The 14796-nt window shown below is 40.8% G+C and overlaps 1 protein-coding gene across 7 annotated transcripts in view; it reads right to left on the bottom strand.

The window, feature by feature from the left end:
• Window positions 1-14796, bottom strand: part of CACNB2 (calcium voltage-gated channel auxiliary subunit beta 2) — a 122767-nt gene that overhangs the window by 51355 nt on the left and 56616 nt on the right. The window contains exon 1 of one of the 7 annotated variants that reach the window (XM_082193215.1): window positions 2576-2874. The exons of the other annotated variants lie outside the window; for them this stretch is intronic. Coding sequence (XP_082049341.1) covers window positions 2576-2608 — 33 coding nt within the window. The 5' untranslated portion in view covers window positions 2609-2874. Of the gene's footprint in view, window positions 1-2575; window positions 2875-14796 lie in introns of those variants that run through there. 7 annotated transcript variants of the gene reach the window in all.

Below are 14796 nucleotides of genomic sequence, written 5' to 3'. Positions count from 1 at the left end.
GGAGCTAGTCCAAGGCCTGCTTGCCCCTTGCCCCAAATCACCTAATGACCACAAAGCTACTAATGACCACAATGCTACAGCAATTTTTTTTCTATTTCTATTATTATTTTAATAATAAACTGCTGTTTTTATTGTTGTACTATATTTGCAAGGAGTAGGTTGAATTTATATCACTGTGTTTCTAGTCTACACTACTGAGATTCAGAATTAATCTTTTCCTGTAATTGTAATTAACAGCACGTTTTGAATCTAAGTGAAAACCCCTAATTTCTCTGTCACACTTCCGGCTGTACTTTGTTGTGCAGTGACTCAGAAATAATTGCTTGTGTGGGATAAGGATATGAAAATATTTTCTTCAATTGGGACCTCATGGGTTCTTAAACACATTCAACTTTATATCCCAACACCAAACAAAAAATCTGTAAGCCTAGGTGGGGGAGGGGGGTCCAAAATAGGGGGGGGGATAAAAAGGGGAGGGAATTGAAATTTGGGAGGAAATTGAAAAATCTGGATGATGATTACAGTATTTTTACATATAAGAAGTTATGTTTAAAATAATGTTATTAAAGCCAATTCATTCTACTGCAAAACTCTTATATTGAAAAAGCAAAGCAAATATTACATGTGGATGTTACTGTTTAAATATTTATATCCCACCTTCACATTACACACATTACATAGGCAAGCAATAAGTTAACTACTTTTTTCAAGGTTATTGGAATCCTTCTCTTAATAATATAATATAATGATATATTGCTTCAAATTCTAAGAAAGGAGATTCCAATTAAACATCAGGAAGAACTTTCTGACGGTAAGAGCTCTTTGACAGCGGAAAGGTCTTCCTGAGAATGTAGTGGACTCTCCTTCCTTGAAGATTTTTAAGCAGAGGTTGGATGGCCATCTGTCATGGATGCTTTAGTTGAGATTCCTGCATTGCAGAGAGTTAGACTAGATGATCCTTGAGTTCCCTTCAAACTCTACAATTCTATGATTCTATACTAGAGAAGTAATGTACTTCAAAACATAATGCAAGGAAACTACTTTCAAATGTTGCAAAGCACAGAACGCAGAATACATGTTTCAGGTATTTGGTGCAGAATTGCACTTTGAGAGACTCCAAAGCATATTTCTCCTGCAGCATGGGGACAAAGTCTTGTCTTTATTTTATTTATTTAACAAAAAATATATATGATGCTTGATTGACAATATATGTTAAAATAAAAAGTTTAAAACTATTTAAAACATATAAAGTTCACTAATATTAACAGTAAAAAAATTAAAACACATCAACACCAACGTTTCTGGATATTTTAAGGAGGTGCGGAAAAGAGTACAAGCAAAGGAACTTAGAATCATAGAATCATAGAATCATAGAGTTGGAAGAGACCACAAGTGCCATCGAGTCCAACCCCCTGCCAAGCAGGAAACGATAGACAGGGAATTCCAAAGTGTGGGTGGTACCACACTAATATACCAATTTCTTATAGCTATATAACAAGTACAATGTGGCATGTGTAACAATGCTAGTTCTGCAGACTAAAGTGGTAGAGTGGACACACTTGTGATCCCGCAAGTAAACAGGTTCCAAGCCATTAAAAGTTTTATACACCAATAGTAAGACCTTGATCTTGTCCTGGTAACAAATCAGCAACCAGTACAAAACTCCAAATGCAGGTATTATAATCTGACCGGGTATCACTCCTGTCAACAACTGTGCTGCAGCATTTGTACAACACTCAGTTGTCTCAAACTCCTCCATCTACTGTAGTAAAAAACAACAACTGATGACTGTTTGTATGGGTCTATTTTTATTCAAGGAACAAACTAGCATGTGAAGATCAAACTGAAAGAAAGGAATCAGAAGCTGTAACATTAATTCTGATTCAAGAAATAAAATTAAGATATATTATCAAGCTATATTATTTACCATGTTGGAAAGGGATCTCATATTAATATATAAGATTCCAGGATAGCTAATTTTGTCCACTATTACTATATTTGATATGTATAATGATACTGTACTACTGATAAGTTCAACAGCACAGCCAAATTTACTAGGGCATTTATTTGTCCCTGAAAATATGAGCTATGCTTCTACATAATAATGTTGCAGCTCAAAGCATAGATAAGAAACTCTTCCTCTTGTTTATTATGACATTGTTTTTATTTATTTTATTTGTCCTTGTTTTCACAACTGGGAAAAGGTACTGCATACTTAGATACCTAAGGGTATAGCAGATTGCACATTCATCTAATAGAACAGAATGATGTAGTCTTGAAAAGCAGTTTAAAAACATTCAAAATAAAATAAATAAAGTGGGTATATTTGCAATTACTGTTGGAGGTTAGAAAGCATATCTACTTTTAAATTTTATAAATATACAAAAGATTATAAACTAAGTTTAGGTTAGACACAAAAAGTGAATATTGCCTGTATTTCAGTTTTTCACAAATACCCATTTCCCCATTCCCTCAAAAAGTGGGGTGATGGCATATTTCCCCTTATGGTTCAAAAATAATCAGAAATTTTACATGTCTACCCAACCCGCTCACATACAATATGTTCACAACTTACCCCTTCAAAATCTTCATTGTCGTAAAGGTACATATCTTTGTCGAATTTTACACTTCTTCACTGTGTTCATATAGTCTTGAAGTTCCTTAGTTTTCTCTTAAAAGTTCACTATCTTAGTGATATACTTTCTACAGCTGGGATACAGAGCTTCAGTACTTGTTTCCCACGGTTGAAATGGTCTTTAAATATTGTTCTCTGATACAAAAACAAAACCTCTTGCTGTAGGCAGTTAAGGAAATTATGATTTGGCAAGCTGCACCAGTAAAAATATTCCACAAGCAAGGAAAGACAGCCACAAAGATGTGTTATCTTAATCCACTTCTATAAGTAGAAGTGTACAGTTGAAAGGCATAGGTCAGTTATTCAAAAGTCCCATGCTAATTGCATGTAGCTGGCCCTGCAATGATTGGCTCCAAGTATAGGGCTGTACTTGAAAAACAGCAAGAATCCTGTTCACTTAGTAGGAATAGCCAAGGGCTGTTGCAGTTCATCTCACTACAGTATATGCACACTTTTCTTTCTATACAGTCACTTGTGTACAAGATAGTATTAATGATCCAGGAAATGGGTATTTTGAGATCTCATCTGGTGACATGACTGGCACTTTAAGAAGATTTAGCTCTCCAAAAGGGGGCAGATCCTTAGAGAGGCGAATTAGAGGCAGAGGCTCAAAAAGCAATTCACTTACAACCTTTGTTAGAACAAGCTGCTCATTAGGAGATATGGGGGAAATAATCAGAGCATCCCGTTTTCTAATCAAACACTATTCTGTTGCCTGAACTTTTTTCAGTTCTTATTTTCAAAAGAATTTTTAAAGTCCTTTCCATTCCATCAGGGTATAAATACTGAAACTGTAAGAATCAAGTTAAACAACCTATGGCCTTTTAAATATGCCACGTGTGTGTGTGTGTGTGTGTTATTGTGATGATGATGTTTACAGGCAGCCCCCTATTTATGCGTGTTCAATATGCACATGACCGTGTATACGCACATTGCGCCGATTCTGGAAGTGAATTTTAAAATTGCTAAAACATTCCCAGAAGATGTGCGAAGAAGTTAGAAAAGGAATGAAAACAGAACCTAGCAATCCCATAGGCCGCTGTAATTGCAATCCCAAGAGCCCTTGCACTGAGACTTGTGCAGAGTTGGAGTTTGAGGAAGGAGGTTGGGAGGGGGTGATTGTGGTGGAGTTTGGAGGGGTTTTTTAGCTGTTCTTTGAGATGGCACCTAAACACACAGCGCCATCATCTTCCTCGAGTGATGGCAAACCCAAGAGGCAGCGGTTGGTGCCCAAGCCTGAGGAGAAATTGGAAGTGATGGACTGTTTACAGGACTGCATGAGCATGTGCTGTGGCATGCAAGTTTGGCAGGAATGAGTCCAACATATGTGCTATTAATATAAGGGAGAAGAAACTCCAGGCTTCAGGGACAGCAAGTCCCAGTACACCTACAACTGCCAAGATCCCCAGTCACATGTGGGATGAGGCACTGAATCTATGGCTAGAAAGCATGAACCATTGGTGTATCCTCATCAATGGCAGCACCTTGTACAAGAAGGTTCTCATGCTGTATGCACACTTCCAAGTAACCTGCAAAGGAGTTCTGAGCCAGCTCCAGTTGGCAGACCTGCTTCAAACAATGCTTCTATTTGAAAAACATCAGCACCCGTGTTAAAGCTGCATCCGCAGATCAGGAGGCTGCCCAAGCATGCCCTGACCAGTTGAGGAGACAAAGGTGCCAGCTACCCATCACCATGTTCCTTGGCAAAACACCATCAGCCACACCAAGTGCATATGTCCCACAGTAAAGGATTTCAGGGTACTGGTCTACCCTGCTTGTCATTGTTTGCAAATCATCCTCCAGTGGTGAAGAAGACTAAGGGGAAGAAGGCAGTAACTCACTGACAGGGTGAGGAAAAGAAAAAGGAGAAAAAACAAGTTTCTCCCCTGCTCTGAAAAAAACAGTAATGGCTGTTTATAGAGCTCCAAACAGACCCCACCTACCCCAGCTGAGGCAGGATCGGACTGGAAGGGCAGAGTGGCACATCTCCCTGAAGAGGCAGAAGCAGAAAATTAAAGACCTTGCTTAACTTACCTGGAGGGAGGAGCCAACCTGAGGTGAAGAAATGCTAGTTGGAAGAAACTACAGAGCTTTCAGGAAGGACTTAATAGGTTGGAGAAAGGGGGCAGCTTAATCTTGTATGTGTATTCCAGGGATCCTAGGGACAAGAATGGTCCCAGACTTGCTTGGTAAGAAAATAAGGGACTCACTGTATCTCCCTTAAATTAAAGGTAGTAGATCTGGGGTTCTTGTGGAACCCTATAGTGCTGCTAATTCTCCTTTAATTTCTTTTTGGACTATGAAGCACAACCCTCATCAGCTGTCTTCTCTCTCCTCAGTCCACACCACTCACTAGCCCTATTTCATACTCAAGTGTTTTGCCTGACTGGAATGTGTCTGATGATGGCTGTTGGTTGCCTGTATGAAGGACACTGAGGGATGTGTGGATGTGTGCAGAAAGTAACCTTCTGTACAAAGGTGAAATGGAACTTTGTTGCTTTGTCTCTGCTCTCACCCTCTATTGGCATGTGGCCCCTGAGGTTCAAAAAAAGTTCCCCACTCCTGACATAACACAGCCTCCCTTGGCTTGTTAAAATTCCCAATGAATTTTATTCTCTTTCCATTACCACACTTTCTCCCCATAAGATCAGTAATACATTAGTACAGTGTTTCCCAACCTTTTTGGGGCAACGGCACACCTGTTTAATGAAAAAAATCTCGCGGCACACCACCATTACAGCCCCGTGACGTCAGCGCGCAGCGTCACGCCAGGAGGGACGCACGAAAGTGAAAGTTTTCAATTTTTTTCCCTCCCCCTTGCCGGGGAACCTCCAAGCTTTGGGGGTGAGGGGGGGAGGAGGCAGCAAAGCGAGGCAGGAAGGAGAGCGCGGCTTGGCTGAGTGAGCTTTGGCAGGGGCAGGGAATGAGAGCCGCGAGGCGGGCGCTGCAGACGGAGGCGCTGCCCGCCGAGCTCGCAGCTCGCCCGTCGAAGCCTGCACGATCACCCGCCGCGGGGAGCCGGGGGCGGCGGCGCGGTTGCCGGGCAGCGGCGGGGGTGGTGGTGGCGGTGGCTGCTTGCCGCCCTCCTGGGCGGAGGCGGGCACGGTGGGCACCGGCACGGCCAAGGGCCCCTGCTTGGTGCCGTCGGATGTCGGAGCTCGCTCGCTCGCCGCCCCGCGTGTGCTCGCCGAGCGGCGATAGGATGTAGCGAGCTGCGATGGGGCTAGCCGGAGAAGAGAGGGCGAGCCCCCTCCGCTCCGGCCCTAAAAAGGGCAAGCCACGCCCCCTCCAGCCAGCCAGGAGGCGTGGCCGGATGGGATTCCCCTGCTCTCACGGGGGCTGAGATGGGATTCCCCGCTCACGTGGGGAAGGGCGTGATGCCCGCAACCCCACCTCCTGGGGCAGGCCCAGTGGCGAGCGGATGCGCAGGCCCAGTAGCGAGCGGCGATGGGATGTGGGAGCTCGCTCGCTCGCCGCCCCGCGTGTGCTCGCCGCCGCCGCCCCGCCTCTCACCGCCCGACTCACCCGCCTCCACGGAACACAAGGCAAAGTTCCACGGCACACTAGTGTGCCGCGGAACACCGGTTGGGAAACACTGCATTAGTAAACCTATGAATTTGTCTCAAAAACCTGACAGGTTGACTTTTTGTTAATATCATATAGTAGTTGAATTAGCAGGAAGTCTTGGTATTGGAATCTTAGCCAAAAGCTACAAAAAACACCAGTTACACAACTAGGCACACTATAAATAAGTTTGCATAAGTTTGCAATGCAATGCCTTTGGGAAAAGCAACAGAAAGACACCACAGCTTTAGTTGGCAATATTAATAGAATAAACATATTCTTCTTAACAAACCTGATGCATTCATTTTCTATCTCTCTCAACAAGCTTTTTATTTGGATCACTTTAACAAAGTGCATGGATTATATATAATTTGATTTGATTTGATTTGATATATATAACCAGATTTAATACTGGGAAGCATAATTCAGTAAAAGAATGTAAGTAGTGTAACTTAAAATGGGATTTATTTTATATACATATTTTTCCTCACCTCTTTTTACCTGATGAAACAATATTCTGCCGAATTTAGTATTTACTGAAGTGTTGCTACTGCAGCTTCTGCATAAGCTCTATTGAAATAAACAGGCTGTGCAGCATCAGTGCCATTTTACATTTATCTCGGAGAAGTGACACATCTCTAGGCTTTCCTGTTGAATACGTTGCTGTCGTTTATCCATGATACTTTGAACAGCATTTCTCTTTATCACTGGGAAGTTCAACTCCAGAAATAGATGCTATCCATCTTATCAGTCCACCAGACATAGGCCCCTGTTTTTTTCAATCCTTCTCTGGACTGCTTCCCTTCCTGTGCAGTATTAACTTTTGTTTTGAGCACTGCTACATTACTTATGCCTTTCCTAGTGACTAAAATACCCAATCGCAAAAGTGAAATCAAAATCTGACTCAAAATGTACTTCGCAGGAATTCATTTCTCTTTTTTATCATTTCTGTTGATAAAATGCCTACTGAGTATGGCATGTTGATGCAACTGTGCAAGAATAGTTTCCTTCATAAACTATTCCTCCTTTTATTACATTATGCATTTTTAATCACTCAAAGCAGCACCACATAGCATGGAAAGAGGGAAAACTCTGGGGTCAATTGCAGTCAGCGTCCTTTGAAATATATATGGTTGGACAGTGTTCTCGAAGCTACCAACATGAGTTTGACCAAACTGTGGGAGACAGTGGAAGACAGGAGTGCCTGGCGTGCTCTGGTCCATGGGGTCACAAAGAGTCTGACACGACTAAACCACTAAACAACAACAACAACTATATATATATATATGATATTAAAATATTTTTAACCTGCCCACTAACAATTGATTTCAGGGAAGCATATAACCAATAAAACCACAGTTCATGATATAAAACCATAATCATATTCAGCATAAAATTAAGGCAACAGTAAAATGATCATGAGCAGATCACAGGCTAAGCACCAATCAAAAGGAACCAAATGACTGAGTAATTGATCGTGTCTATGTCACTACTGCAGAACTTTCATTCCTTGTCTTTTAATTGCTTTCTCTATAAATATGTAAATCTTTGAGGAAAAAAATGAATATATTGCTTTTCTACCCTGCCTTTATTTCATGATGAAATTCAGCATAATATACTTAGGTTTTCCAGGTGATCTTCTATGCAGTCACTGATCAGACCTAGAACCATTGCATAATGCGCCTTCAGACCATGCTCTGTACATATATTGCACTTTCCCACATCGAAGAAACCAGCCATTTGGTGGAAAACGCTGTAGCTTACATCTACCATCAGGAAGTTGCAATAAAAGGAGCTCTGCTGGGCTTCAGGCAGTTGAATTGGTTTCACTACTGAGCTATGGTCACCTTCCCAAAGGAAACTGATGGCCCATAGACCTCACATATGAATAAGACCAGTGCTTTTTTTCCTAAAAAAATTGTTTAGGGGTACTCTCATTCTGGGATGCAGGTGGCGCTGTGGGTTAAACCACAGAGCCTAGGACTTGCTGATCAGAAGGTCGGCGGTTCGAATCCCCACGACGGGGTGAGCTCCCGTTGCTCAGTCCCTGTTCCTGCCAAGCTTGCAGTTCGAAAGCTCATCAAAGTGCAAGTAGATAAATAGGTACCACTCCAGTGGCAAGGTAAACGGCGTTTCCGTGCGCTGCTCTGGTTCACCAGAAGCGACTTAGTTATGCTGGCCACATGACCCAGAAGCTGTACGCCGGCTCCCTTGGCCAATAAAGCGAGATGAGTGCCACAACCCCAGAGCCGGTCACGACTGGACCTAATGGTCAGGGGTCCCTTTACCTTTACCTTACTCTCATTTTGACTCAAATACGGAAAAATGAATACAGTAAATGGACAAAAGTACAAAGATTCACAAAATGTTTAGGAGTATGTGTCCCGCTGAGTCCCCCCAGAAAAAAAGCACTGAAAAAAAAAAAACACCCAGAAAAAAGCACTTCACCACATGAAAGAGAACAAACTTTTATGGCTCTATTTGCTACCACTCCAAAAAGAAAAGTATGGGCAATAGCAAACAAATTAACCTGTTTCAACTACTTAATAGTATTTGCAGTTTTGGAAACTCCTGGTCATTCATCTTTCACACTGATAGTATGAGAGCTGAAATTATTTATTTCTACAGTAATTGTGTTAGTTACTAAGGTTGCAATCCTATACACTTTTATATGAGTAGACATGCATAAGAATGCATTGTAAAATACCACTAGCTTCAGTTTATTATATTCTCTGTCACTTTCCTGTATGTACATATTCGTCATGGTATTGCTTAACATCTGCTGACATCAGAAATAAAGTTCATAGCTGAATAAAGTGCACCGTTCACCTTGTAATTTATACAAGATGGGTTGTAAGAAGGCCAATAGAAATATTTATCACAGGGGAAAAAACACTGGAAAAAGGAATATATTAGTAAAGAGGTCACAATAAACTATCACATGAAAGTTATTATAAAAATGTAATTCCTTAAGAGGTCTTGCTAAAATACTGATTTGATTCAGTTTCTGCTGCTCTTTCAAAGAAACTCTTCAACATCACTTAACAGAGTGTCCTTTACTCTCTTTAGGGGGAACATCTATTTTAGTAAAAGAGATTGGGCTTTGTTAGAATGAAACAACTTTTAATTTAAGCACAGAAGAGCTTTTGAGCAATCATAAATCAAGAATAGGGATACTAATAGCATACTTGGCCAGTGATTCTGTGATTCTGATAAGACAGAAACAATATGTGTTTTATTTAAAAAGCTGTGGCTAAAAATATTCATATGTACAAATATATAATGGCCATTTCTTTCCTCCTTCTTATAGTAAAAAAATTCAATGACTGAAAATTAGGCATTTCCTTCCATAGTTAGATGTTACATAGTTATATGCAAAGGAGCAAAACAAAGGGTTATAATCAAGTATGTAATATCAGTTTCTCAAATCACTTGTTCCATTTTATTTTAATAAATACTTTCTTCATGTTATCTCCGAGACTGATTTTAGGAATCCTGTTGCAATGTCTGTAATAGGAACTTCAAAAGTTCAAAGGCCATCACACAATTCAGTTGCAGCACTCTCCATCTCCATGTGCATACTCCCAAAATCCAGAAGAATGTGGAAGAATTCACATAAGTCGCTAAGAAGCAATGTCTGTAGATATAATGGTAAACTATGGTTTTGTGTTACATGAATTAGCCAAAGGATTGTGAGCCAAAGGCTTGTGAGTCAAAGGCCAAACCAGGTCGAAAACCATAGATTTTGCTTAACTATAAAAAAATCAGTTCTGTGTGCTATTTGTTTGCCTATGTTTTGAGATTACTTTAGACAGTTCTCTTAACTCTCTGTTTGTTTGATTGTTTGATTGTTTGATTGTTTGTTTGTTTGTTTGTTTGTCCTCCACCTACCTAAGGTTTCAATCACTTAAGTAAAGCAAGTGCAAGTTGTAGGCTTACTGTATTTATAAGCAAAGTGCATAACATCAAAAATTACATTCCATTTTAACTGCAGATATTGAGTTATTCATATTCACACCACATTCAATGTTGATGGCAAGGTGTAATGAGAATTATGAACCGATCTTAGTATGTGGTTTTGAATATTGAATATATACACACAAATCACTAGCCTTTTTTTACAGCATATATATTATCCAAACTGTATCCTGAAAAAACAGAAATGTTACACATGCTCAAAAAGCTATAGCAGAAGGACATCTTTCCTCCAGTCCTGCCTTATTTAATGAAGAGAAATTATTTAAGTTCAATTCATTTTCTATCTACTTCTCCTTCATACAGGTGTGTTATTCTTAGCTATACTCCCAAATTTAGAGTCTAGTTGAGCAAAAAGAGATGCAAATAAGAGGAAGAGTTTAGTACCACCTAACAGTGCTCCACTTCACTTTAGACATGATTAAAATATACAATTGGAGACAGGAGTATGATGCCATCATGTGCAGTTTAAGTATTATATAAACTATACATTACAAAAGAACATAGAAAAGTGGCTATTATGCATAGCTGAAATTGTTGCATTGCTAAATGATGTGATTCTTCTGCCTGGCCCACATCACTGATGGCAGCTGATGCTGGTGTGAAAGCGGTGCCCGCCTGATGCAGGAATAATATGATGACAAGCACTACATAATTATGGAGTCAGCATGGAAAAGTAATCACGTCAAAGCTGTTTTCAGTCTGTCTATATAACAGGTGGTCACGCCAACTGCAGCACAAAGAACAGCAGGCTCGCCCAGCTGAGCTGTTTACTGAGTGGGAACCAACTGTGAAGTGCAAGGTTTAACGGGGCAGGGGGAGGCCCTTCACACAGCGGTTATCAAGCCTCTTGTGCAGTGTTCCTTCTATTAAATGTATGTTTTAGCAAGCCTTTGAAATTATATAGGTCTTGGGGTGAGAGCAGAGGGGCTTGAGGTGAGCTGCAGGGAAAGGGTGATAGGTGGCAGGGTGGGTGAGGTGGAAAGGGGACATTTGGTCACGGGAGGAGGAAGGGGAAGGGGAAGACAGCATTGGCAAACAGAGTGAGCAGGGGTGGCAGCTCCTAATATTAAATGAGAACTGAGCAATATTCTGTCCTTTGAGTACAATTGTAGACAAACAAAAGTCCAAACATTTGAAAAGCGCTCTAGAATATTTTATTTTAATTGGCATTTGTGTGGCAAATATAATCCAACAGAAGGAAGTTGGATTTGTGTGTTTTGCCTGTTTTATTCTATTTTAGGAACATTTTACAATTTCTCTATCACTACCAGCCTTTATCCTTCTAAGTAACTTTCCTGATGACTGAACTTGAGAAGCAGTGCTTTATTTACACTATGGTTTGCGAACAAGCCACGATCTAGGACTACAGATTGATACTAGTTGCTTCTCACTTATCATAGTTTAAAAAAATCACAGCACTCTAACATCAAATGTCTCAAAGAACCATGGTTAGTTTAAAAACAGATGATGTTGATTTCCTTTTCTAGCATGTGGAGAGGAGGAAAGAGAAAAAGAACATGTGAGCACAACACTTGTGTAGGAAACATCTGTACTGAACCACTATGTAGGCTGATAATGACTGATTTAAAACACAGGAAAAAAGGCTTTTTTGTTCGAAATGACTAGAAAAGGGTTACTCTAGGATTATTTTTTCTCATTTTATGCCATAAAATGAGTGAAATGACCATGTGAATATTTATATCTATATGGGTGGCGCTGTGGGTAAAACCTCAGTGCTGAGGACTTGCCAATCGTATGGTTGGCGGTTCGAATCCCCACGGCGGGGTGAGCTCCTGTCGTTCGGTCCCAGCTCCTGCCCACCTAGCAATTCAAAACACTCTTAAGTGTAAGTAGATAAATAGGGACCGCTTTATAGTGGGAAGGTAAACGGCGTTTCCGTGCACTGCGCTGGTGCTGGCTCGCCAGCTGCAGCTTCATCACGCTGGCCACGTGACCCGGAAGTGTCTTCGGACGGCGCCGGCTCACGGCCTCTAGAGCGAGATGAGCACGCAACCCTAGAGTCGGACACGACTGGCCCGTACGGGCAGGGGTACCTTTACCTTTACCTTATACTCCATTTACAATCCTGCTTGCAATGACAAAACAATAAACCTCAAGAAAGCTGTATTAGAATAAACTGGTAAGAACTATTTAAGAGGCTTGCAAGTTGTAGTAGAGGGAGAATGAAGCAGTGAAATGTTCAATCTGTCTGAAGTATACTTTGCTGTTTTGCATGGTGTTGTAAAGAAACTGCTGTTAGGAGAAAGCAGATTTCTGTACCCACCACTAGGTAGTTTATCTCTGAGATATTCTATAGTATGCATACTGTACTTTAAGTAGGCAATCTTTACTTCAGGGTAGGCCTGGGTGACCTATTGGGGCAGGGAAAGCACTGGGTCTGGCTCCGCTGGGGAGCCCTCCTTCACCCCAGTTGAGCCGTGCAAACAAGCTCCGTTGTCCCACCCCACAATGCACTGTGATGAAACCACCTCAGCTCCCACAGTGAGAGCTGCAGCAGTTTCACCTGGAGCTTCGTGGGCTGAGGCCAATGCAGCTTGTTTTTTCAACATTGTGGTATATCGCCAGGCTGCAATGTTTGGCTGGTGATACACCTCAATGTTGAAAAGCTGATATCGTCTAGCCCTGCTGCAGCGGTGAAGAACCTTTTCCAGTCCAATGACCATATGCAAATGATGATTGAGGCCAGAGGCAACGTAGGTGGGCCAATGGATACAACCTTTGTACAGTCCAGCCATGCAGGATACATTCAAGCCACAGAAAAGCCTACGTTTCTGAACATCCTAACCCATCCAAACAGGCAGGCAAGAGGTAGGATCCCTGGACACATTCCAGCTAGACATAAAACTTCTGACAGTGCAAATGATGATATTTTTCCTCTTAATTTATTCATGGCACAACTTGGCTGTGAGTCCTGGAGGACCTGCTTCCTGTCTTGCTCAACAGTCACAAAATGCTGACAGACTAGGGTATGGGACTGAAAACTGAGGGGGAAGAGGACTGGAGTATCATGAAGAAGGTTACTACTGAGTCAATGAACAGGAGCACTTCTCATTGCAGCATCTATTTGCAGGTCCCACTTCTTTCTCCTTAACATCTGAATCAGGTGAGTCTGTGGAAGTGCTAAACTAGTTTCCTAAGTTTAGTGATGGGCTGGATAAGGGCTAATAAACTGAATATATTTTCTGACATAACCAGAGACTCAAGTTGCTTCTGTGACATGGAGTATCCTTTACAAGCTATGGCTGGTCAACCAACTACAGCAAGTCCTGGACAGGGATAGTCTAGCCATGGTTACCATATTCATGACCTGGTAACTTCTGGATTTAACTATTGCAATGCTATTGGACTAATGAAAGAAAAATATTTTGAAAAAGGTTTGTTATCTGTAGTCTTGTTTGCATGCTACTTTAAATCACATTTAAACTAAACTGTGGTTTAAAGGTGAACACACAGCTCACTTGTGCATGGAGTGAAAATCACAGGCATTTCACTCCTCCCCTGTTGCTGCACTGGCAGGAGTTAACCATGATTTGGCTTAGTGCTATGTTTGAATCCCGGCTTGAGGTTTGTTTCCCTAAAACAAACCACGAATGGTAAACCAATAGCAGCAGGAACAGGAGAGGAGTAAAGCACTCACAATTTTAGCTCTATGCACCAGTAAGCCACATGTTCTCCCTTAAACCATAGTTTAACTATGGTTTAAAGGCAACCAGGTCAGAATTAATGAGAAACCATGATTTTTGCTTCCTATGCATGGATTATTGTGCCAGCAACAACAATGTCATTTTTGCTGTTATGCTGGGGTATATTAAAAGAATTTTCCAAATATGCTATGTCTCCTACCACTTAACACTATAACTTTATTTATTTTATTTATATACTAGCAGTTATGCTCAATTTATAAAAGCAACAATTGCTCTGATTGGCCACAAATAATCTACAACACAACATCTGTCACAAACCAATTAATTCAGATCATATGGTGAGTATATTTTGTGATTTTATAGGATATTAAAGTATTCCCCCCCTTCTAACTAGACATGACACTCATTATTGGTGAAGATGTATTCACTACTTACCTGTTCTTAACCTACTCTTACTTTGAGCACCCCTTTTTCATTTTAAAAATTCTTTTTTTAAAAGATGTGGGAGTATACAACACCAGAACTAGTTTCCACTGAAGACAACAAAAGGGCCCATGACCCAAGAGACCTCATTATATACAACTTCATCATGTTTTTCATCTCACATGATTCTGAGTCTATACTGCAAGATTTTTAATTGGCTGTTGCATGCTGCCAGATAGAGCTTGTATGCTTCGACACAAAATCAGAAACACATTACCGCACACCATCAGCATCATGTGCCCTTGCTGTGAAAAACTTATGATATATTTACAAGCAGCTGAGCAACAACAGCACATCTTTTAGACCACTTTATGCTTTGATGCAGTCCTTATTAAATATTTCTAAGAGGACTTAATTATGTTTTTTTTCCTTTGTATCACACCATTTGTTGCTCTTTCCTTTACCCACAACCATTCTATCCATTTCTAAAGATAATTTTTGTTGGGCTGTATGCCCAATAGTTAGTTAGCA

This window comes from Podarcis vaucheri (genome assembly GCF_965113315.1).
Source record: "Podarcis vaucheri genome assembly, chromosome: 12".
In the NCBI taxonomy this organism is placed as follows: Eukaryota; Metazoa; Chordata; class Lepidosauria; order Squamata; family Lacertidae; genus Podarcis; species Podarcis vaucheri.
The sequence above is the reverse complement of the archived record's forward strand: the minus strand, read 5'-3'. Positions and strand labels throughout refer to the sequence as shown.